We start from the raw sequence: 23,837 nt of genomic DNA, 5'->3' as shown, positions 1-23,837 counted from the left end.
AATAATTCACTGGGAGAAGAAGGCTTTTATCGCGAACGTCCGAGTATTAACTTGCAAGACATTTGTATGGGAGATGAAATAGATTCCTCAACAAAACAGGATTGTACGGGAATTTCCACAGTATAGTAACCATGGTGTTCTGGATAAACCGCAGACATATCTCAAATTAAGCTGAGTAACAAATACTTTTGGATCAGAATGTTATTTTTTAGAGTAGAGCTGCCTTTGTAAATATCTTACAAAAAAATAATGATATTAAAATAAACAAAATGGAACGAAATTTTCACAACTTGGAAAAGACATTTTTACCACAGAGTCATACTGCTAGTCTTTCTTGCTTCACGCTCTGCCTGTTTAGGCTAACTTCGATAATAGCACGATTAGTTATTCAATGAGTTTATTTCATTATTGTGATCAAATAAAACTAAAGGCCTATTTCAAGAAGGTAGGTAAGCCTCAGGTGACCCCTATCCAACATTCGTATATCTCTTTCCTCTTATTCTGGCCAACACGTTTACAAAGTAGGGAGGGTTACACCAGCTGCCGGCTGTATGGTAATGGTGGACAGTTGAGACACGTTTTTTCAAGATGGTCCGTGTAAGGGTTGAGCTAAGCTATTTCAGATGGCTTCGTTTTGTTCTGGTTTTGAATGAACACCATTACATGACCATGGTGGTAGCGGAAGTGTCACTGGACATGCCTGTTGTTAACCCTTTAACTTCCATGAGTGACCAAGACAAAATTTCTCCTTACAATATCAATACAGTATTAACCAGGTAAGTGATGAGAATAAAGAAAAATATCAGTTTGGGGATAATTAGTTGATCCAATACTAAATTCTCTGAACTAACATTATAAGAATTGTATTGTTGACAGTAAGGAGAATTACAAATTTGATCTGGGAGTAAAAGGGTTAATGGGCGTTCAAAATTTGTGCCTCTACTGAGGCAAAGAAAAAAAAATCACCCGCCTTAGAAGCTGCTCTCTCCCTTTGCACCTTAAGATCGCATTTTCGAAATTTCAGTGATCGCTACAGATCTTTAGTTGCATGACTTCTCGTAACCGTGCCGTTTATCAGCGTACAATTTCAGGAAAACTACACTAAATAAATGTTTCTCATTTCACACAAGCTAAAAATTTAATATTTACGTACATGTACAATACTTCGAATACTTATCAATGGTTGAATTACAGTACTGCAGAGCAAACAAAAACTCAAACACCTTTCTGGTCATACTTTAAAAGTCTTTCAAACTCGATTCAAAGATGTTCGCGAGTCGGTGTTACAAATGAATCATTTTCCTTCGTTCAGTCCAAAATGGCTCACATTCTTATAAAATGGAGTCACTTACATTCCTTACAGTTGACACTACAAAAACATACAATGATAAACACGCTCGCGTTCATTTTGCTTCCGTTCTGTTCCTGTAGTGACTAACCAAAGGTGAAATATGCAAAAATCCAGAGAAGCTGTAATAAGAGTTTAATGAGCCAAGACTACTCCTTAAGTATACCAATATATTCTTTATTTTGGTTGGCAGCTAAAAGCATTCCAATTAGCCTGGCTTGTTCGTGTTATGAAAATCACTTTCCGAAGTTATCAAAGGTTTAAGCTATGTATACAATTCTTTTCTCTCGCAGTTCTGGGCTGCTAATCCGTATAACAGCAACCAAAAGATCACATTTTAAACTTTTAAAGAATAGAAAAAAAGCAATGTTAAACTTGACTTCAAAACACAGGTGGAAAACGAGCCTTTGGTCTTTTTTTTTCTTGACCGACGAGTTTTCTGTTTTTAAAACAGAGAAATGGCCAGGTTCAGACGCAGAAAATAACTGAGTCAAACCTCTCTAACCCCTCTTAGACCATCGCGTAGAATGCCTGGACATCATTAATTATTCATCAGTACTTTCTCTCTCTCTCAAAAACAAAAAAGACATTTGGTGCACAACATCCTATAAAGGGTAAGTACGCTATAAAACAAAATGACCAGAGATATATAAATAGCCTATCATATTCAAAGCTCCCCGAAGCGTGTATCTGGTTTTAAATGACTGATATATAGGGCCTTATTGGCACACCCGAGGTTCCCGAATTTGCACCTTATAAAATATTCTAAAGCTGCAAAAAAGTACATGTACTGAATTTACACAAAAATTGAAAAATATGGTCCTCAACTAAGGAGCCCCGAGCTCAATGGCAGAGAAAAGGTACGTTTTAGAAACAAAAAGCAAAATTTGAACGAGTTGCCGGTGTATCAGGCTTGGATGATCATAATTATAGATATTTCTCGCGGTTATAATGAGTCATATGGTCCTATGAACCTTGATGACTGCACTTACATGATCAAAGGACTAAATTAGATAAATAATTTTTTATATTCGAACGGGTTTCTAACTTTTAAGTCACTATGAAAACTTAATTGTTTTCTTTCAGGTTATGTTGTTATTTGTCCATCCGATACATAAGATAGCAAGATTTTTCAGCTATCATTTTGTCGAAACGTATCTGATTAATTTCTTATACTAGAAAACGTTTGTCTGTAAGGAGATATCCCGAAATTCGCTATTTCTCTGGCTTTGATAACACTTCCTACTGCAAAACCGAGATAAATGAGGTTTGATCTTACTAATATAAGTGGGGCATGCCCTTGCCCAACTCGTTAACGATTCTCTCGATGCCTGGTCGATCCTTAGGATCTCTTTCCAAACATTCCTTTATCAAGTCTTGAATCACATAGTCTGTCACCATTTCGACTTGTTGGCTGCGCCTTTCACGATCTGGCAATTCCCAGATGCACATCTGACACATAAGAACACCAAAACTGTAGACATCCACCTAATCAAAACATAAAAAAAACTTACTTAATGTTAATGGAAAAAAGGTCAAATTGTGCGCAATGCTAGATTTAGATTAATGCCAATATCACAAAAACGTCAAGGGTAAATTAATAATGGCTCAAAATAACTAAAGAAATCGTTGACGATTTTGAGGACTATTACCGAAATGCAACTATGCTCCAGTGGAGGATTATTTTAACGTCAAAAAGCCGCAAAATGTTTTCCTGCATTTCAGCAAATGGCTTTTGGATCCGAAGCCATGCAGAGCACTTGATCGTACCCTCACTCAGACGTTGAAACCGCACAATCAGTTGTGACATCTGGGTTCAAACCGTATGGTATATTACACTATCTGTTAAATTACAAATCATCACCAACCTTCACAGTTTGTGTTGAAGTAATTGTCTCTGGTGCACTGTATTTCATATCACCTGGAGCAGTTGTCATGGTTTCCCGCTGGAAAGTTGTAGCAATTGAAATGGTCAGTTTTCCTCTCCACAGGTGACCTTGCCGCCGCAGCAGCACATTGGCACTGCTAACGTCCCGGTGGACAATTGGAGAAGGTAGTTTGTGGTGGAGGTAGCTCAATGCCCCAGCTACATCCTTAGAAATAAAGGAGATTTCTTTTTCTGAGAGAGTTCGCGAGGTTAACAATAATTCTAGACTAATTTCCATGAGTTCTGTCACAATCAAAGGAAACCCTTCATCGTTAGTTGCTCCGATGAACTGGAGCAAGCAAGGGTGGCGGCATCTTGAAGCCACGTCTATATTTTGCGCATACAAAATTTTGCTGTCAGGAGAAAGAAGAGTCTCGTGGATTTGCTTCACGGCGACAGCACAGCCATTGTACTTGCCCTCGAAGACCCTGCCCCATGATCCTTTGCCAAGCCATACATCTGTCAGCTCAATTTGGTCACGTGGGATGATCCAGTCAGGTATTTCTCGACTTGGATGTATGCTGCTCGTCGTGTGCGGTTCATTTGCTTCTTGATGTATTTCCCTTGGCTGATCTTTATCTTTAGCTCCTGTAACAGCACTTCTAAACATTTGCTCTATCTTCCAAATTGATGGTATATCGCCTTTCCTTACTGACTGGGAGTCAAACGAGGCCTCTATTTCAGAACTGATTTCCAGCACATCAGGTCGCCGCCTAGGGCCCATTTGCTCATTCTCTCCAATTGACGGTATATCGCCTTCCCTTTCTGACTGGGGTTCAAACAAGGCCTCTAGTTCAGAACTGATTTCCTGCATATCAGGTCGCCGCCCAGGGTTTGGCTGCACGCAACGTTGTATGAGGCTTTTAAACTCTTGGTTTGTCACTTGGGATAACTGTTCCTCTCGCTGGTCAGGATCCGGCAATTTCTGCGTGCACATCTCACAGAGAAGAACTCCAAAACTGTACACATCAATCTGACGACAACAATATCAAAAGTCTGATAAATTTTCATACAAAATTGATGCAGTAGCGGATAAACGAATACCACATGCAATTTGCAGCGTAATCAGTTTACCCGTGCATGTAACCCGACATTATTGGCTGCATGAATAAAAGGGGTAGGTTTCTAAAGAAACTGTGGTGCTGCGTCGGTGGATGTAAATAGGCCACCGTAAAGAGTTTGGGAAAGCTGACGTTTCGAGCGTTAGCCTTCGTCATCGCTCTGACGAAGGGCCATAACCGCAAAAGACCATTCGAGGAAAAAGGATCAGGAGCAACAAAATTAGGGTGTAAACTATTGTTTTCTTTCAGGTTATGTTGTTATTTGTCCATCCGATACATAAGATAGCAAGATTTTGCAGCTATCATTTTGTCAAAACGTAACTGATTAATTTTCTCTACTTCAAAACGTTTGTCTGCAGGGAGATATCCCTAAATTCGTTATTTATCTGGCTTTTATTACACTTGCTACCGCAAAACCGAGATAAATGAGGTTTGACCTTACTGAAATAAGTGGGGCTTTTCAAGACAATCGTGTTCCTTCAGAAATTGCGTTCCCGATATCACTCAACGTACTAGGGACAGCTTCGAAAACTATGACGGAGATTGTGGGTTCAAGACGGCAGCTCATTTCTTCAACAATGTTATCACTTACCTTGACTGTCTGTTTGTTTTTAGTAACAGCTTCAGGAGCACTATAGATCCGTGCTCCAGGCCCAGGTGTCATTATTTGCTGAATGTAATTAGCCGTGCCATAATCTGACACTTTGCCCCGCCATTGCCGACCATGACGCCATAGCAACACGTTAGCACTGCTGAGATCGCGGTGGATGATGGGTAGAGGCTTAGTTTTGTGCAAGTAATTAAGAGCGAGTGCTACGTCCGAAGAGATGATGGAGATCTCTGAGTCAGAGAGAGGTTGTAACTGGGGGTCTAACAATGCTCGTAAGCTGGTTTCCATTAATTCTGTTACAAACAAAGGAGGTCCTTCATCGTTTGTTGCCCCAATGAACTGCAGTAAATGAGGGTGGCGGCATCTTGAAGCAATCTTCATTTCTCTTTCAAACAAGGATCTGGAAAAAGAGGAGAGAACCAAGCTGTGAACTTGTTTCACAGCTATTTTGCAGCCTCTGAATCTTCCCAGGAGAACTTTTCCCCACGCACCTTCCCCAAGCATCTCATTTGTCAAGAAAATCTCGTCGCGAGAAATGACCCATTCGCAAGACGCTTCTGGTCTGTAGTCATCTAGAGTTTGTTGAACCGTGAATAAAGACTCTTCCAGTTCTTTCACATGTTCTTCTTTTACTTTCGACTCTGCTTTCAGGTTCACTACTTGCCGTTCAGCATCAACCAAATCCTCTTGGAGGTCATTTAACCTTTCCATTAATTGATCTCTCTCTCCACACCCACCTTTAGTTACTTCGTCTAAGTTTTCTTGGAGTTCTTTTAGCTTTTCCATCAATTGATCTCTCTCTTCATTTTCATTTTGCGTTACTTCGTCTAAGTTTTCTTGGAGTTCTTTTACCCTTTTCATCAATTGACTCTTCTCCTCCTTCCACTTTCTTCGTTGCTGGTCAAATAGTGCCAAGTGCGAATCTGCCAAGATGACAAATGACGTGAACGTCTATTGAACAAAGAAATATGATGCCTTGACGGGAACAAAAACAGTTACATTAAAAGAAAAACAACAACAACAACAACAACAACTACGCTGGCTTGATCGATTCTTTTGAGCTGGGAGCAACTGAAAAAATTTCAGAGTCTGTATACATATGAAAATTTTATGTCTACTTTGGAAAGTACCTTTCTCGGATAACTGCTTTTCAACGGCTTCGTTTTTTTCAACTAAGGTTTTGGTTTGTTCTTTCTGCAATTGAAGCTCATTTTCCAGTTTTTGACGCTCTTTGTCTTGTCTGGCAGACCAAGATTCTGAGATTAAAGTAATGTAAGCGGGTTTACTTAATGGCGGGGAAAGGGGGAAAGAGAGGTCCGGTAAAAATTTAATATTATTTTTATTTCAAAGCATACCAGAAAATTTACTTATGATAAAATAATTCACCAAGTGCAATTATTAATCGAGATTAAGACATATCGATTCGACACTTAAAGGAATCTATCATTAAACCGTCATGTTTCATTTTGTAAACAATGCAACGTGAACACACTTCCTCTTCAAATTCATAAGTCTCTTCATCAGCTGAATGTTTGCTTTTCATTCTACTTCCTGCTTCATGCAACGTACCTTTCTACTGAACTTTCAAATTATTAGAAACTCTACCTAAACAGAACTTACTTTTTTCGGACAACTGTTTCTCAAGTGTTTTGATTCTCTCAGCTGAGGTGTTGATTTGTTCCCTCATCGATTTTAGTTCATTTTCCAGCTTTTGACGCTCTTCATGTTGCCTGGCAGACCTAGATTCTGACCTTCTACCTCTGAGTGCTGTCCCCCCGTCAGCATCTGAGATTATAATAACGTTAGTGGGATTGTTCAACGGTAGTAGGGTGGGGGGAGGAGCTTCATGTTGCGCACCGTTTTATTGAACTTTCTAGAAATCTTGACTTATTAGAAAACTTACTTAAAAGGTATATTCATGTCTGCCTTAGTACTTACCAATTTCGGTCAACTGCTTGACAAGTGCTTCGTTTTTTGCGGTCAAGTCGTTGATTTTTTCTCTCTGTAATTCTAGTTCATTTTCCAGTTTTTGACGCTCTTCATCATGTCTGGCAGACCTTGATTCTGGCCTTCTACTTCTGAATGCTCTCTCCCCGCCAACATCTGAGATTATAATAAACTAAGTGTGACTGTTCAACGGTTATTGGCGGGCAAGGAGGCCCTTTAAAGGATAATATGTTTCAAAACATATCAGAAAGTTTAAATATGAAAAAATAGTTCACCAAGTGCAGTTATTAAGTAAAATAAAGACATTTCAAATCGAAGTTTTAATGAATCTATTATTATTAAGCCGTTCTGCTTGGTTTTGTAAACTACACAATGTAAACTCACTTCGTTTTGAAATTCTTGGGTCGCTAAATCAACTTGATGTTTGTTTTTCATTCCACTTCCTGCTTCGTGTCACGCACCTTTCTACAGTACTTTCTAGAAATCATAAGTTTTTAGAAAACCTACTGAAAAAGGCATGTTTGCTTTGGTCCTTACCTTTTTCGGACAACTGCCCCTCAAGTGCTTTTTTTTCCTTAGTTAAGGTATTGATTTGTTCCCTCAGCAATTTCAGTTCATCTTCCAGTTTTCGACGCTCTTCGTTGTGTCTGGCAGACCTGGATTCTGACCGTCTACTTCTGGGTGATCTCCCACCGTCAGCATCTGAGATTAGAAAAACGCAAGTGGGATTGTTCGATGGTGAAGGGGGGGGGGTGGGGGAAGTAGAATCGCCTTAGAATCGCCTTAAAAATATCACATGTGAAATTTAAAACATATCAGAGAGTTTGAATATGAAAAAATTATTAACCAAGTGAAGTTACATGAATAGCATTGACAAGTGTTGAATTTCGAAGCGTAGAAGAAAGTTAAAATGCACGAAATATCGATATACAAAAATAATTATCGTTGGAAATTTAATAGTTATGGTGCTAATTCCGGTAAGCTGGGTAGAGACAAATGTATTCTATACTACTCCGCTTAATCATCTACACTCAATATCTGATTGAAATTGTATTTTCGATCACATCGTACATACCTTCTGTAGAAGGTGTTCTCGGTCTCAAAAGTTCAGCATCTGAGTAAGTGTCCTCCCGATTGCTTTCCTGAAAGCAAACCTTTACTTAACTCTTGGTTTCTCTGATAACTGGGTTTAATTAAATGTTTTACAACTATTCTGGTTTGATCTGAATTATACACCCCTCTTTATGGTGTTTTAAGATCCTGAGCTTTACAAATTTGTTTGTTTGTTCCGCTGGCTGATCTTGAATCACATTCCTGTGAAGTTAGGATCTGAATATTGGCTGATTCAAAAACTTTGGAAAGGATTTAGAAAAGGCCAAAGGAAACGTATATCACAATGCCTTATTTATAGGCGACTCTAAATTCCTATTAAATTGAATAAAATGTGTATAAATTTGCTAACTGTGGGCTCAGGATAATTTAAGAACTCAGAGCATCAGAAGACGAAATCCGAACGTTCGATGCCTCGTGGGCAACTCAGATCATTGGTTGTTTACGTTCACGCCGTTTACAGAACGGATGATGGAGCTCCAGAAAATCCTAAACTAACTTGTTTCGTTCATTGTTTAATAGAAACAAAAGCTTATTAATGGGCTACCTAAATACAAACACAGCAAGAGTATACAATTTGCATCAAACTGATTACGTTTAATTTTCCACAAAGTTATACGACAATAGAATCGATCCGGCCTGGAGGACATCTCCAAATTTCTCATTAAGATTCTGCACATAATGTCAATAGAAACACCGAGGTCAACTGAAAAGAACGTTCAAGAGTGGAGATAAATGCATTTTATTTTGACACATGATTCCCAAGATATCAACTGTTATAGATCAATTGAAATGAAAACCAGTCAAGTCATCAAACATGTTATGACCGAGTGTTCGTGAGTAAACACTCAAGTGAAAAACGTGCAAAAAGCTCACATAAAATGTAACTTGTTCGAAACTCATTACCATATTAAAAACTTTATGGCCTGGATTACAAAGGGACACAATTTGGATCCAAGTGATAATTGTTTGTTTCGTGATGCGACAGGCAACTCTTTGTAATTTTCATTCAGCCAGAATCCATTGAGATTTAACCTTTATGCCAACTTGACAATTAGGTGTTGTTTTTCCATTTAACGCTTGTCTGTTTCGTATTATCAGTAAAAGGCGAGACCTTTATGGTTTGATTATGATTAGATATTTGTAATGAAGAAGCATGTACTATTAGTTCCAACTTTCCTAGACAAAGTGTGATCAGAAGCAATAGATTTGGAGCCATCATTCTTAATGGGCTGACTAATAAAGTTTACTTCCTGATTTGACACTCCATTCGTCACGTATATCATGTCTACCCAAAGAACAATAATTTTCAGAAACCTTTCACTGCTGTTTAGTTCCAATTACGTATAACTGAGAGACGGAGTTCAAAGCACCAACAGCTGTAATTGCTTCAAAGTCTGATCTCCCAGACTAATGCATCGCAACTGACATATCAACTCTTACTGTCTTTATTAGTAGAAATGACTTACCCGTTTTTTTTCCCGGAAAAACCGAAGTCGTTCCTCTATAGAAATAGTCTCCAAAAGCCCTTCAGCTAATGCGTCTGTAAGGAGTTCTAACTTATCGTCGAGGCTCTCGACGCAGCTGCTGTCGAGGAAGACTTCGTTGCGATCAGCCACAACGAACCGCGTTTCGTCATTTGGATCTTTCTGGAGTATCGTTCCTCTCTCTAATTCTTTGCCTAGCAACTTTTTAGAAGCGTGGTAAACATGTCGCCTAAAGAGGGCGCACTCCTTAATATTTTGAGTAAGAATATAACGCGCAGTCATGCTTAATTTGTTATCAGGAAGGCAAAAATAGCGAATGTTATCCACATACTTTTCAGACAACACACAAGAGATAATCTTTCAAAAAAATAATACTGACACCGTTTAATGACACTGTATTTGAGGGGGGGGACCTGAATAAAAGTATGGGTAGAGGTGTGGCGGGTCTCAGAACCGTGAATTATCTTGGAAACAGAGTCGCGTACTTTGCGCCTCTGTTGGAAAGAAAAATTGATCAGGAAGCTGAAGTAATTTAATTTAACTTATAATTTTCTCGCTCCTGTTTGTCATGTGCATGAGCATCATTTAAAATGAAAATCCTTTTTAAAGTAGCCCCACTACTCCAGTTTAAAATGTTTGCCAGCTTCAACTGTTGTTTGACGCTCACGAATAAAGAGGCAACATTCAATTTCAAGCTGACTTCAAAGACGAGTAGAGCGAACACACTTCTTACATTTGCAAGTTCTTTGAGACTGACCACTTTTCAAAACTTAAATCTATGCCACAAAGTCTACGGAGATGAAAATCAAAATATAAGAAATATAAACAACAGTTTTTGTAGAAACGCTCTTGTCACAGTCAGTGTTATGATTGTTTCCCTAATCTATTGTCACCTTATGGACTCTTTACGTGCCACATAAAGGTCCTTTAAAGGAAGTGGATGGGTTGCGTGACGAGCATGAACAACCGCTGGAAATAAGGGAAATCTTGCTTCCCTTATTTTCTAAGAATACAACAAACAACAGAGTTAGGCGTAGTTGGAAGAACGCGTGTCGCCTCCTTTGGGCAATATTAGAGGAAACACGGATGGAAATCATTCTTTAATTGATGAGGGCGATATTAAAAATGTAAAGCAGAATTAATACCGCAAAAGTTTCGCAGGAGTGTAAATGGAAATTTTACACTAGAGTTTTTCCTTCGCAAGTTCCTTTGAAAAAAGGAGCCTTTTTCCATTTCTGTTGTCATCTTTGCTATCAGTTAATTGTGAATGGTTAACAACCATTTCCATAAACAGCATGATATTTGTAACAGCTGTTACAGATTCCCTTGTAAATTAGTTATGAGAATTTGGTATTCAATGATGGATAACAAAAATCTGCCTGATAACTTTGAGTATTCTCATCGCCTGTTTGCAGGATAATGTAAGGATATGATAGGGAGAAATTTCATGTAAATCTCTCCTTAAGAAAAGTAGTCAGTTAAGGGACCATACAAATAGCTAAGAAATGATTGAGCCCACTGTTCAATGCTATTTGTTGTTTGATCGATCAAAATGAAGAAAATATGCAATTTACTACCTAGGAGGGTAATCTTAATCAATCAATATACTTCAATGTGCCACTCGCTTGTTGATTCTTGCGTTTTTCTTCGCATTTGGAATATTTCCATGTCAAACAACTTGAAATCAGTACACCCAAGAAAAACTAGCTATTACACTGTCATATGACAGGAATCCTATTTATATTTACACCCTTAGATCGTCTAAGGTCTAATCTTGGTTTTTACTCTAGCTTTTCTAGCTGGCAGCTAAAAGAGTAGTTAAGCTAATGGATATAACAGACGGATCAGATTGCCATGACAATTTGCATGTGTAGGCCGGTATAAAGAGGTGTCTTGTTGGTACAGCGTAGTGGCTCGTGAAGCTAATCTATACGCCATCACGTGTGACATCAAGTGTGACAAATGGAACCATTCTGTGTGTTTTTTTTTCTTAATAGTGTCCAAAACTTCTTTTAATATTTCAGATAAACTTAAAAATCTAGTCGGTATAATACCCTTTCTTTTTATCCAAGATTAATGTCTACAGTTTTGGAGTTCTTCTGTGTGAAATAAGCACTGGGGAATTACCAGACCCTGAGTGGCGTGAACAGCAAGTACGTAGCGTGAACAACTCTAACCATCGAGCTGTCATTCAAAGATGCCAGGAACCAGATGCTGGAATGAGAGCAGATATGGAACAGATCATTGATGGACTGGAAACTTTTAAGTTGATGGGAAATTTTCGAATGCCTACTGATACAATATGTGACAGGCATCATTTTTAAGCTTTCAACGAGTTTACGAAATTACTTTAAAACAGGAACCTTTAATGTTTTTAATAGGCTCACGTTTGGCTCACGTTGATTAAAATTTACAAAATTTAAACTAGAAAGTTGAGCAGGGATTTTATTGAATTTAGCCTCGAACATAGACTCTACGGACCTCAAGTAGAACAAAACATAATAACCTTGGCTGAATGATTTGTCAACCTGATATATCTCGACTTGAATCCAATCCCCTTTAAAGCCTTAACTTCTTCCACCACACATTGATCAGTGTTTGACAAAATACTTCAAGTTTTGTACTTTGGAGCCACTTATATGCAACTTCTAATTATTAGAAACTCTACGTAAATAGTATTTACTTTTTTCGGACAACTGATTCTCAAGTGTTTTAATTCCCTCAATTGAGGTGCTGATTTGTTCCCTCAGCAATTTTAGTTCATTTTCCAGTTTTTGACGCTCCTTATTTTGCCTGGCAGACGTAGATTCTGACCTTCTACTTCTGAGTGCTCTCCTCCCGTCAGCATCTGAGATTATAATAACGTAAGTAGGATTGTTGAATGGTGGTGGGGTGGAGGAGGAGAAGTTGTATAAAGGATCGTATTCGAATTTCAAAACGTATCAGAACGTTCGAAAATCAAAAAATTGTTCACAAAGAGCAGTAATTCAGTAAAATTAAAAACATGTGGAATCGAAGCTTAGATGAATCTGCTATTTAACATTTGCTTCATATTGTAAACTACATAAAGTAAACTCACTTGCTCTTTAAGTTCATAAATCGCTTCATAAACTGAACGTTTGTGCTTCGTTTTACTCCTTGCTTCATGTTACGCACCGTTTTATTCAACTTTCTAAAAATCTTGACTTATTAGAAAACGTACTTAAAACTGAGGCATATTCATATCTACATTAGTACTTACCAATTTCGGTCAACTGCTGTTTAACTGCTTCTTTTTTTGCAGTCAAGTCTTTGATTTGTTCTCTCTGTAATTTTAGTTCATTTTCCAGTTTTTGACGCTCTTCATCGTGTCGGGTAGACCTAGATTCTGACCTTCTACGTCTGGGTGATATTTTCCCGTCAGCATCTGAGATTTACAATGACACAAGTGGGATTGTTCAGTGGTGAAGAGGGCGGGGGGGGGGAAGTAGAGACACTATAAAACGATCACGTGATTTTCAAAACATATCAGAAAGTTTGAATATGAAAAAATTATTTACCAAGTGCAGTTACATGAATGACATGAACACATGTTGAATTTCAAAGTATAGCAAAAGTTTAAATACACGAAACGATAATTCTCTAAAGTGGAGGTAAACGAATAAACATCGATATGCAAACATAACTATCGTCGGAAATTTATTTAGTAAGGTGCTAATTCCGGTAAGCTAGGCAGAGAGAGTTCTATTCCATACTATTCCACCTAATCATCCTCGTGACCTACACTCAGTATTTAACTGAAATGATGTCTTTGATAGAATCGTACATACCTTCTGTAAAAGATGCTCTTGGTCTCAACAGTTCAGCATCTGAGTAAGTGTCCTCCCGATTGCCTTCCTGAAAAGAAACCTATACTTAACTCTTGGTTTCTCTGATAACTGGGTTAAATAAAATGTTTTACAACTTGTTCTGGTTTGATCTGAATCATGCACCCCTCCTTGTGTGTTTTGAGATCCTGCACTTTGTTCTAAATTTGTTTGTTTTGCTAGCTGATCTTGAATCACATTTCTGTCAAGTATAGATCTGAATATTGGCTGATTCAAAAAACTTTAGAGAGGAGTTAGAAAAAGCCAAACGAATCGTATGTTACATAAATTTAGTTCATCAATGATCTGTTCCATATCTGCTCTGATTCCAGCATCTGGTACCAGGCATCTTTGACTGACAGCTCGATAGTTAGAGTTGTTCACCCTATCAAGTTGCTGTTGTCAGTTAAAACTGACAATGCCCTCTTCATAGGAAATTCCAAATGTATATTTAGTGAAATCTAATGTGTATAAATTTGCAATCTGTGGGCTCAGGATACTTTGAGAACTAAGAGCATCAGAGCACGAAAACCGAAGGCTCTATGTCTCGTGGGCAACTCAGATCATTGATTTTTTTTTTTTACGTTCACGCCGTTGACAAAACAGATAACAGCCTCCTTTATCCTCTAACTTGTTGTTTTCTCAGTTGGCCGGATAACACATGCAATTGGAGCTGCAGAAAAATCCTAAACTAAATTGTTTCGTTCATCGATTAATAGATGGAAAAGCTTATTAATGGGCTACTTAAATACAAATACAGTAAGAGTATACAATTTGCATCAAACTGATCACGTTCAATTTTTTCACAAAGTTATACGACAATAGAATCGATCCGGCTTGGAGGACATCTCTAAATTTCTCATCAAGATTCTGTACATAAAGTCAATAGAAACATCGAGATCAACTGAAAAGAACGTTGAGTGGAGATAAATGCATTTTATTTCGACACATGATTACTAAGATATCAACCGATATAGATCACTTGAAATGAAAACCAGTCAAGTCATCAAACATGTTATGACTGAATGCTCGTGAGCAAACACGCAAGTGAAAAATGTGCAATCAACTCACATCAAATGTAAATTATTCGAAACTCATCACCATGTTAAAAACTTTATGGCCTGGATTACGGCGGGACACAATTTGGATCTAAGCGATAAATGTTCGTTTCGTGATGCGACAGGCATCTTTTTGTAATTTTCATTCATCCAGAATCCCTTGAGATTTAACCTTTATGCCAGCCTAGCAATCATGTGTTGTTTTTCCATTTTAGGCTTATCTGTTTCGTATTATCAGTAAAAGGCGAGATCTTTGTGGTGTGATTATTCTTGGATATTTGTAATGAAGAAGTATGTACTATTAGTTACAACATTCCTAGACAAAGTGTGATCAGAAGCATTTGATTTAATTAGAGCCATCGTTCATAATGGGCTGACTTACAAGTTTTACTTCCTGAATTGACACTGTAGTCGTCACGTATATTATGTCTACCAATGGAACGATAATTTTCAGAAAACTTTTACTGCTGTTTGGTTCCAATTACGTAGAACTGAAAGACCCAATTCAAAGCACTTACAGCTGTAATTACTTCAAAGTCAGATCTCCCAGACTAATGCATCGCAACTAACATATCAACTCTTACTGTCTTTATCAGTGGAAATGACTCACCCGTCTTGTTTCTCGGTTGAAAAACCGGAGTCGTTCCTCCAGAGAAATAATCTCCAAAAGGTCTTCAGCTAATGCGTCTGGAAGGAGTTCTAACTTATCGTCGAGGCCCTCGACGCAGCTCCTATCGAAGAAGACTTCGTTGCGATCAGCCACAACGAACCGCGTTTTGTCATTTGGATCTTTCTGGAGTATCGTTCCTCTTTCTAATTCTTTGCCTCGCAACTTTTTAGACGCATGATAAACGTGTCGCTTAAAGAGGGCGCACTCCCTAATATTCTGAATGAGAATATAACTCGCAGTCATGCTAAATTTGTTAGTAAAATCGTAAAAAGAGCGAATGTTATCCTCATACTTTTCAGACAGCACACAAGTGATACTCTTTCAAAAACACGATACTGACACGTTTAATGACCCCTGCTTGAAGGGGGGGGGAGGTGACCTGAATAGAAGTATGGGTCGAGGTGTGGTGGGTCTCAGAACCGTGAAAAAATCGATCAGGAAGCTGCACTAGTAATTTGAAAGTCATTTTGGTGAAAACTGCCTAGCTGAAGAAGCTTTGAATTGAAATAACCAGCGTTAGCAGAGTCATTTTCGATAGATTTATAGAACTCAGTATTAAGTCAGTCGGCTTAAGCCGGTACGGACCCGTTAATCCAAAAAATATTATTCAGTAAAAACGACACTAAATCTGAAACTAGCCGCCAAAGGAACCTTGACTGAGCTTGACAGGTTAACAACAAAAATCCATAACCCTCTATGTGGGAAAGATTTTTTTGCTTAGATGCAGGAATGAGAGAAAATTTACATTGATAACAGTTTTAATAAAAAAATTCAATTTTAATCAAAACAAAGCTTCTAGATCTCCATGATAATCAAAAACGACAGACAGATGTCAGGTAAGTAGATAGTATTACATCTACGGAAACGAGTTATTACTGTGACTGCGAAATGTTCCTGCACTCAGTATCCGCAGCACCCTTATAACGCGAACACCAGATGGTGAATGAAGAAAAGAGGTGAGTAAACTTCAACAGATTTTGTGTTATCACTTGAAGAATCACTTTTGACCGAATTCAGTTCAAACGTTGAAACAGATCATCATGAAATTGATAAAGCGAAACTAAAGGTATGTCACGCTTTAGTTCAGATTCCGCTAATTTGACTTTTGTTATGTGAGGGAAAATTGTTGTTTTAATTTCATGCGGCGAACAAAGAGAGGTTTAATTTTTTTCTCAGTTTTAAATAACTAATACCTGGTGCTTATGCTGTTCGGGAAAAGGCTAACGCAAACACGTTTGTGAAAAGGATTGATCATGTTTAACTTTTATTGTTAATAAGGTATGCGTGGCTTCAAGATCCAATTTTAAGAAAAATCACTTTCTTTTCAAATTCATGAGTCCCTAATCAACTGGATATTTGTTTTTCATTCCACTTCCTGCTTCATGTCATATGCCATTCTAACGAACTTTCTAGAAAAGTTAAATTTTTAGAAAACGCACATAAAAGACATAGTTGCTCTGGTACTCACCTTTTTCGGACAACAGATTCTCAAGTGCTTCTTTTTTTTCTCAATTAAGGTGTTGGTTTGTGCCCTCAGCAAATTTATCCTATTTTTCAGTTTTTGACGCTCTTTGTCTCGTGTAACCGACCTAAGTTCTGAACAATAAGTAAAAGGGGTAAGTTTCTAAAGAAACTGTGGTGCTGCGTCGGTGAGGGAGTATAACCAGATAAATTTGGTTTTATCAACTGAATTGACGATAAAAATTGGCCACCGTAGAGTTTCTAAAGCTGATGTTTCGTGCGTTAGCCCTTCTTTAGCACCTGACATTACGATAACGTAATTTACGACTGTTCAATGGTGAGGGGGGGGGGGGAAAGAGAGGAGAGGTCCTATAAAATGATCAAATTTGAATTTTATCGACAAAAACGTATCATGAGGTTTGAATATGAAAAAATAATTCATCAAGTGCAGTTTTTAAGTCATGTTATTAAACAGCTTTGCTTCATTTTGTAAACTAAACGATGTAAACTCATTTGCTCTTTAAATTCACATGTTGCTCAGGAAAATTAATCTGTGCTTTCATTCTACTTCCTTCTTCGTGTCACGTACAGCGTTTATCGAAGTTTCTAGAAATCTTGAATTATTAGAAAACTTTCTAAAAAAGACATGTTTGGCTTTGGTACTTACCTTTTTTCGGACAAGTCTTTGTCAAGTTCCTTTTTTCGCAGTTAAGCTGTTGATTTGTTCTTTCTATAATTGTAGCTCATATTCCAGTTTTTGACGCTCTTCGTCTTGTCTGGCAGACCTAAGTTCTGAATGTCTACTTCTGGATGTTCTCCTCCCGTCGGCATCTGAGATCACAATAACTTAAGTGGGATTATTCAAATAATGAGAGGGGGGAGGATAGGTCAGGTCATTTAAAAGGACCATGTTTGAATTTCAAAGCACGCTTAAGAGTTTAGATTTGAAAAAAAACAGTTCATCGAAGTGAAGGTAATCATCCAACACTTTCTCCGACCCCGCAGGTTATAATTGTTTTAGTGTATATCAGACATGGAATGATATGCAGACAGGCATAGAGTCAAAAATAAAATTGCAACTATTTCCAGCAAGCCAGTCAGAGAGAGTTCTATGCTGCGTTATTCCACTGAATCATATACACAGTATCTAACTGAAATAATTTCGAATAAAGTCTTTGATAGCTGATCGTACATACCTTCGGTAGAAGGTGTTCTTGGTCTTAGAAGCTTATCCTCTTCATGAGAATCCCTCCAATCACCTCTCTTAATAAAGCAAACCTATACTGGTCTTGTTTTCTCTGTGTTTTGCAATTTGTTTCGGATTAATCTGTATCGCTTCCATTGTGTTGTGTTGTATCAGGCTTAAAATAAAGGTATTAATCGACAGTAATATCAAAAAATGCGCTGGAGAGAAGGCAGATGTTTTCGTAAAATATATGAGCTGTGTAGTTTTTAGCGAATAAACAGTTGTAGCTGGTTTTCGCGACAATTATTTTAACAAGCCCTCCTAGCATAGAATAAGAAACATGGCAAATTTGGAATTCTTCCTTCGAGTGTGTGGAAAAGAGTTCCATCGCTGGGAATTATGAGCATCTAGCAGAAGCGCGAAATCCAAAGGTGTGGGTTTCGATGCCTGGTAGGAAACTCAATGTTATTCTTTGTCTCGTGCTCGTCGCAAAGCAGATTACATCGACTTCATCTTCCCTTCCTCTCTACCTCCCTAAATCTAGTTTCGAGAAAATCTTATACGATATTTTGTTATTTTCAAGTCAGATGAGTTAAACAAGAGTCTAAAACTGGACCACTGCTAGTACAAAACTTAAAAACAACTTGAGAAAGTGATTTGCTTCCAATTACGTCTAATTGTTCAGTAAGTTACGACAGTGGAATCCACCTTTGAAGACATGTCTGAATTTCTCGTGAGGAATCTACATAGGAAGTCCCTAGAAAAACTGCGGTGAACTGGAGAGACCGTTAATTGGAGATATATGCACTTTTAATCGCCGCATGATTCGCAAGGTTTCGCCCGTTATAATTTATCGCCTTATCGAAATGAAAACCACGTCATCAAACGTGGTAATGACTGAAAGCTCGTGGGTAAACACGCAAGAGAAAAATTCACAATCAACTTAACTGAAATAAAGCCGATCTCGCAAACAATAACCAAGCTAGAAACTTTACGGCAGGGACCTCTTGGACCTAACTTGGTTCCAAAAAATACAAATGAATATATCGAAGGATAGGTTTGGTGATGCGGCAAGCAACTCTTCGTAATTTTCATTTAACCAGAATCCTTGAGCTTTAACCTCTCTGCCAGCTGACAATCATGCGTTGTATTCGTTCACGCATGTCTGTTGTTTATTTTCGATAAACGAGATCGGTACTGTTCCATCCTTCTTCAGATTTTTGAAATGAAGAAACATGTTCTGTGTGTTACTTCCTCTCTTGTCGAAGTGTGATCATATACACATTATTTTTATTGGAGTCACTGTTCTTAATGGCGGGGCTGACTCTTTTTAATTCTGGGGGTAAGTTTCTTAAGAAACTGTGGTGCTGCGTCGGTGGGAGATTATGGCATATAATTTAGTGTTAAAAACTAGTTGAAAACGTAAATTAGCCACCGTAAAGGGTAAAAAAGCTGACGTTTCGAGCGTTAGCCCTTCGTCAGAGCGATGTTAATGTTAATGTTAACATTAAATTATCTTTTTAATTCTACTTCCTGGTTTGACACTCGAATCGTCGCGTATCAATTCTACCAACGGAAAAACAAATTCATGGAGAAACCTTCAACTTCTGCTTCGGCGTAGTTCAGTCGAATCAAGCAACGTAATTCAAAGCAGCTAGTTGCTTCGAACTATGTTCCGCACTGATGGATGGCAATTTACACTAAACCACTAACCGACCCCATCCGTACCAATGGCTCACCTGTTCAGTCTGTCCTTCGGAGCGTCGCTGTCGGTTGAATACCTGTTATCTTTCCTCTAAAGAAATAATCTTCAAAAGTAGTTCAGCATCTACAGGTGAAAGAGGCTCTAGCTTTCCGTCGATTCCCTTAACGCTGCTCCTATCGAAAAAGACTTCTTTGCCACAAAGAATCCGCTCTGGTTGGTTTGCTCGCTTTCGAATATCGTTCCTCTTTCTAATTCTTTGCCTTGCAACCTTTTCGAGGCAAAATAAACATTTCCCTTGAAGAGAGCGCATTCCTTTATACTTTGAGTGAGAATATAGTAAACTATATTTAATACTATACTGAATAATACTATACTGAAATATCCAGTAACGTCGCAAACGTAGAGAATGTTGTCCACATAATTTTCAGACAGTAAACGAGTAATAATCCATCAACAAAAAAAAAATTCAAGCATTCTATTTCGGAAGGGGGAGGGGCTAAATTATATATGGGTGGGTGTGTGGCGGGTCTCAGAACCCTGAGTTAACATGAAAACATACTCGAATACTTTCGAAAATTATTACTCAAACCTGCAAAATTCCAAGAATCCACATTACACCCTGATTTCTTGATTAAGAAAACACAAAGCAAACCAAAATAGTTTCTACCTTGTAATCATATTTATTTCGATTGTTCTCAATCCTTGGACATACATACTAGCCAACTACCCACCCCCGGTGGGGGATGTTGGTGCTTCCAATCAGTTTTAGCGCTAAACGCATCAGCCAAACAAATCACTTTTTAGCGCATGTTTTTCTTTCCTCAGTTTCGTTTGCGCGTTTGATTTCCGTTTGTTCCTGTCTCGAGTTTTTGACTAATTTTGTTATTGCATACGCTTCGGCTCAGTAACTGATAAACTAATATACTTAATCACTGCGTAATTTGATCAGAGAAAACCCATGCAAAACAGTCCCATTTTTTTTCATCAAACATAAAAATATAACTATAATGTCATGGAACTGGATGTTCGAGTTCTTCTATAATCTCGTCCATTTTGGGTCTATCCCAAGGCTCTTCTTGAAGACATCCCCTGATGAGGGCCTGAAGCAAGCCGTTGTATACTTTTTCGACTTGTTGTTCATGCCTTTCAAGATTGGGAAACTACGAGATACACATTTCGCAAAGGAGCACACCAAAACTATAGACGTCAACCTGAGTTAGGAAAAAACAATTAGTTGATCCAGGGATTTCTTTCTAAAAGTGTCCTTGTAGAAGTCGATGATACCCGCAATATCAGATTCCAACACTTCCGAATCCAACCAGGAACAATGAAATCTGAATTAATTGTTTTATAGACTGATACGCCTCTATCTGCTTATGCTCAACTCCTTACTCTTTTGGAGTGATGATTATAGCAGACCTGTCTAAGCAAGGCGAAACCCTTCTTTTACATTGCTTTCTTTTAGGTAAAACTGGCGCCATGAATCAATATATATTTTTATTTTCTCCACCTTATAAGACAAATATACGTAAAACGTGCCGACTTTACAACTCATATTTTTATCCGTGGCCTCACAGCTGGCTTCCGGTGCGCTGTCACGAGAACTGGAGCTCCAGGATCATTCCTCGTGCTCTGGCGTACGAAATTAGCCGTGCCATAATCTGATACTTTAGCTCGCCATTGGTCACCTTGTCGCCATAGCAGCACATTAGAACTATTAAGAGCTTGGGTAACATCCAATGAAATGAGGGAGATTTCGTTCTCAATTAGAGGCTGCTCTTCATACAACGATCAAAGACTGCGTTCCAAAAGTTCTGTAACTAACAAGAGTCCTCCCTCGTCGATTGTTGCTCCAATAAACTGCAACAGGCAAGGATGATGACATTTGGAAGCCATTTCAATTTCCCTCTCAAATAATTCAGAGACGTGATCAGATCGAATGACATCAAAAATTTATTTGACAGCAACATCAGATCTGCGAAATTTTCCACAGACAACTCTTCTCCATGCACCTTTTCCAAGTTGTCCCTCTGAAAGAGTGAGTTCATTCCGACCTCTCAGCCAATCACGTTCCTGTTGAGTACTTCTGGGTTGAGACCTCTCTGGTTCTTTCTCAGGCCTTGCATGTAATTGTCTCTCCAGGTCAGAAACCTGTTCATTGAGAGATCTCAATTGTCTTTGCAGATCAGTTATTTCTTGATTACTAGTAGGCAACTGTCTCTGCAGATCGCTGATTCGTTGATCTCTTGCTGACAGTTGCCCCTGAAGGTAAACAACTTCCTGACTCTTCGCTCTCAGTTGTCCTCGCAGTTCTGCAACTTCTTTGTCCTTCTCTGTCAATTGCCTGTGTAGATCTTTAGGTTGTTGGTCTCTTGCAGTCATTTATCCCTGTAGTTTCATGACTTCTTGGTCCCCTTCAGTGACTTGATTCTGGAGGTCATTAACTTGTTGGGTTTTCTCTGTTAGCTGTCTTTGCAAATCAGATACTTGTTCGTCTCTAGCAGCAAGTTGCCTCTCCTTCTCTCTGAGTTGCCTTTGGGAGTCATCAACGTGACTAGTTGCAAGTTGTCTTTCCAAGTCAATTACCTGCTGATCCCATGTTTTCATTCTTTGCAAATCCGAAATGTGGTGATCTCTTGCTATTACCTGTCTTCGCAGATCGACGACCTGCCGCTGCGATCCTCTGAGTTCTCTCTCCAGGTCGGTAACTTCTTGGTCTTTGGCAGTCATTTGGTTCCGGAGATCATTGAGCTCCTAGTCTTTTTCTGTCAGTTGCCCTCGTAGCTGCAGGTCTTTTTTGGTGAGTTCTTTATGGAAACTGCTGACTTGTGGGTCTCTTTCAGGTAGCACCCTTGATTGCAATTCAGGCAGTCTTAGGGTTCTTGCTCTCGCCTGATTTTGAAGAGTGGCCAATGAATCCTCCTTTTCCCTTATTTGAGCTTCCAATTCATTGATCCTTTCGTCTTTTCTTTCAAAAGTTTTTGAAAAGCAGTTTTGCAGACCCTGAATAACCAGCAGCTGGTTCTCCGTGGCCTATAATCTTTGGGGTTCTGCCTGTCGTCTTTGAAGACTTGTGATTTGGTCTCTTCTCAGTAATGTTTGCTTTCTGGAACCGGAAGCTTTTTCGTCTTTTCCAGCCAGTCGCCTTTACAGTTATTCAACTTGTCTCTCCAGATCAGCTTTTTGATGATCCTTTTTTGCAATTATCCTTGTAGATTAGTATTGTGCAATTGCAAGTCATTAATCCGCTGATTTATCTCTTTCCTCTCTCCTTGAAAACTGAAGGAAGTTTCTTTCTTAAGATTCATAAGCAGAGTCTTTCTGGGCGCGGATGAAGCACTTGCTCTTTCACCACCCAGTTCTTTTTTTTGCCTTGGCCCATGAGTTAGCTGTCAATTCAACACCTTCTTTATGACCGTTGTTGTCTCGGCTTTTACCTAAAATTGAAAACCAATGACGGTTAGACTTTTCAAAATTTTTTGGCGCCTTTCGCTTTCACGTGTTTTTTTTTTTTTTTACTTGACGAAGTTTTGATCAATAGTTTAATATTCGTTGAAGAAGGGAGTATGTGGCAGCAGTCTACCCTAATACTGCCAAAGAGCATTTATCCCAAGGCATAAATTGCTGTGTAAACTGACATTTAGAAAAACATTGGTGACTCACTTCCCATTTCATTAAGTGAACAAACATTCCCTTTAGCAGGCAGTACAAAGGCGATAGAAGACTCATCCAGGGCAAAGAGAAGTAAAGCTCACGATAAGAAGCTCCAGTCCACTTGCATCAGTAAAGGCACTGACATTACAAAGGAATAACCTTATGATTTTCATATTTAGGCCGAAATACAAATGAATTATAGACCATACGCAAGGTGAAGATGGCTGAATATCGGCTGAGTTCCTTTTTTGCTTTTTATGGACCGAGATGCTGGCGAGCTCCATTAAAACACAAAAAAATAGAGAGGCTAATATCCAGCCGTCTTGACCGAGCAAGCTTAGTCAATAAAGAATTTACTATTTAGAAAAAAGATTTCGCTTTTGTAAGAAAGAGGAATGACTTTTTTTATTTCGAGAGCCAGGAAGGATTTGTGGGAGTTAAGTTTTTATCAGGAGCCCATTATCCGGAGCTTCCATCTTTTCATACTTACCCTCTGAGTCAACCCTGTCCCGTATCTTTTTATTTTTAGAAGCACCTCCCACGGAGTTTTTCGCGGGTTTTTACATAATAGCCAATCATAAGAGAGCTGTGGTCCTCCATTGTTTACGTTACAAGCAGAGAAGGAATAGATTTTTTAGGGTGTTATGCGAACGTCAGCGTGTTTTCGAATAAGACTGAGCAGCCATTTTGTTCGTGCTGCGCCATCCGGTGCCAGATCAACACAACTCACTTGTAACTGGTGCAGCATGATGCTTGTAACTACTGAGG

General features: G+C 38.6%; 2 protein-coding genes across 3 annotated transcripts; both read right to left on the bottom strand.

Annotated features, from left to right (window-relative positions):
• Nucleotides 1-1,203: 1,203 nt before the first annotated feature.
• Nucleotides 1,204-9,778, bottom strand: LOC131797681 (uncharacterized). 2 transcript variants are annotated; one of them, XM_066163019.1, is made up of 9 exons: nucleotides 9,473-9,778; nucleotides 7,969-8,035; nucleotides 7,431-7,595; nucleotides 6,885-7,049; nucleotides 6,567-6,731; nucleotides 6,077-6,202; nucleotides 4,929-5,869; nucleotides 3,217-4,248; nucleotides 1,204-2,836 (listed from the first exon to the last, which is right to left on the bottom strand). In XM_066163019.1, the coding sequence occupies exons 1-9, from the start codon at nucleotides 9,770-9,772 to the stop codon at nucleotides 2,627-2,629; spliced, it is 3,171 nt and encodes a 1,056-aa protein (XP_066019116.1). In that variant the 5' UTR covers nucleotides 9,773-9,778; the 3' UTR covers nucleotides 1,204-2,626. The 2 variants fall into 2 exon arrangements, with proteins under 2 accessions (XP_066019116.1, XP_066019117.1); XM_066163020.1 differs by having other exon boundaries at nucleotides 1,204-2,800.
• A 1,167-nt stretch (nucleotides 9,779-10,945) lies between these two features.
• LOC131797680 (tropomyosin) lies at nucleotides 10,946-15,354 on the bottom strand. Its single transcript, XM_059115344.2, has 4 exons — nucleotides 15,004-15,354; nucleotides 13,300-13,366; nucleotides 12,732-12,896; nucleotides 10,946-12,338 (listed from the first exon to the last, which is right to left on the bottom strand). The coding sequence occupies exons 1-4, from the start codon at nucleotides 15,304-15,306 to the stop codon at nucleotides 12,139-12,141; spliced, it is 735 nt and encodes a 244-aa protein (XP_058971327.2). The 5' UTR covers nucleotides 15,307-15,354; the 3' UTR covers nucleotides 10,946-12,138.
• Between the last annotated feature and the right edge of the window lie 8,483 nt (nucleotides 15,355-23,837).

The sequence above is a fragment of the Pocillopora verrucosa genome, chromosome 3 (genome assembly GCF_036669915.1).
Source record: "Pocillopora verrucosa isolate sample1 chromosome 3, ASM3666991v2, whole genome shotgun sequence".
Taxonomy (NCBI): domain Eukaryota; kingdom Metazoa; phylum Cnidaria; class Anthozoa; order Scleractinia; family Pocilloporidae; genus Pocillopora; species Pocillopora verrucosa.
Note: the sequence above shows the minus strand (reverse complement) of the source record. Positions and strands in the feature narration are given on the sequence as shown.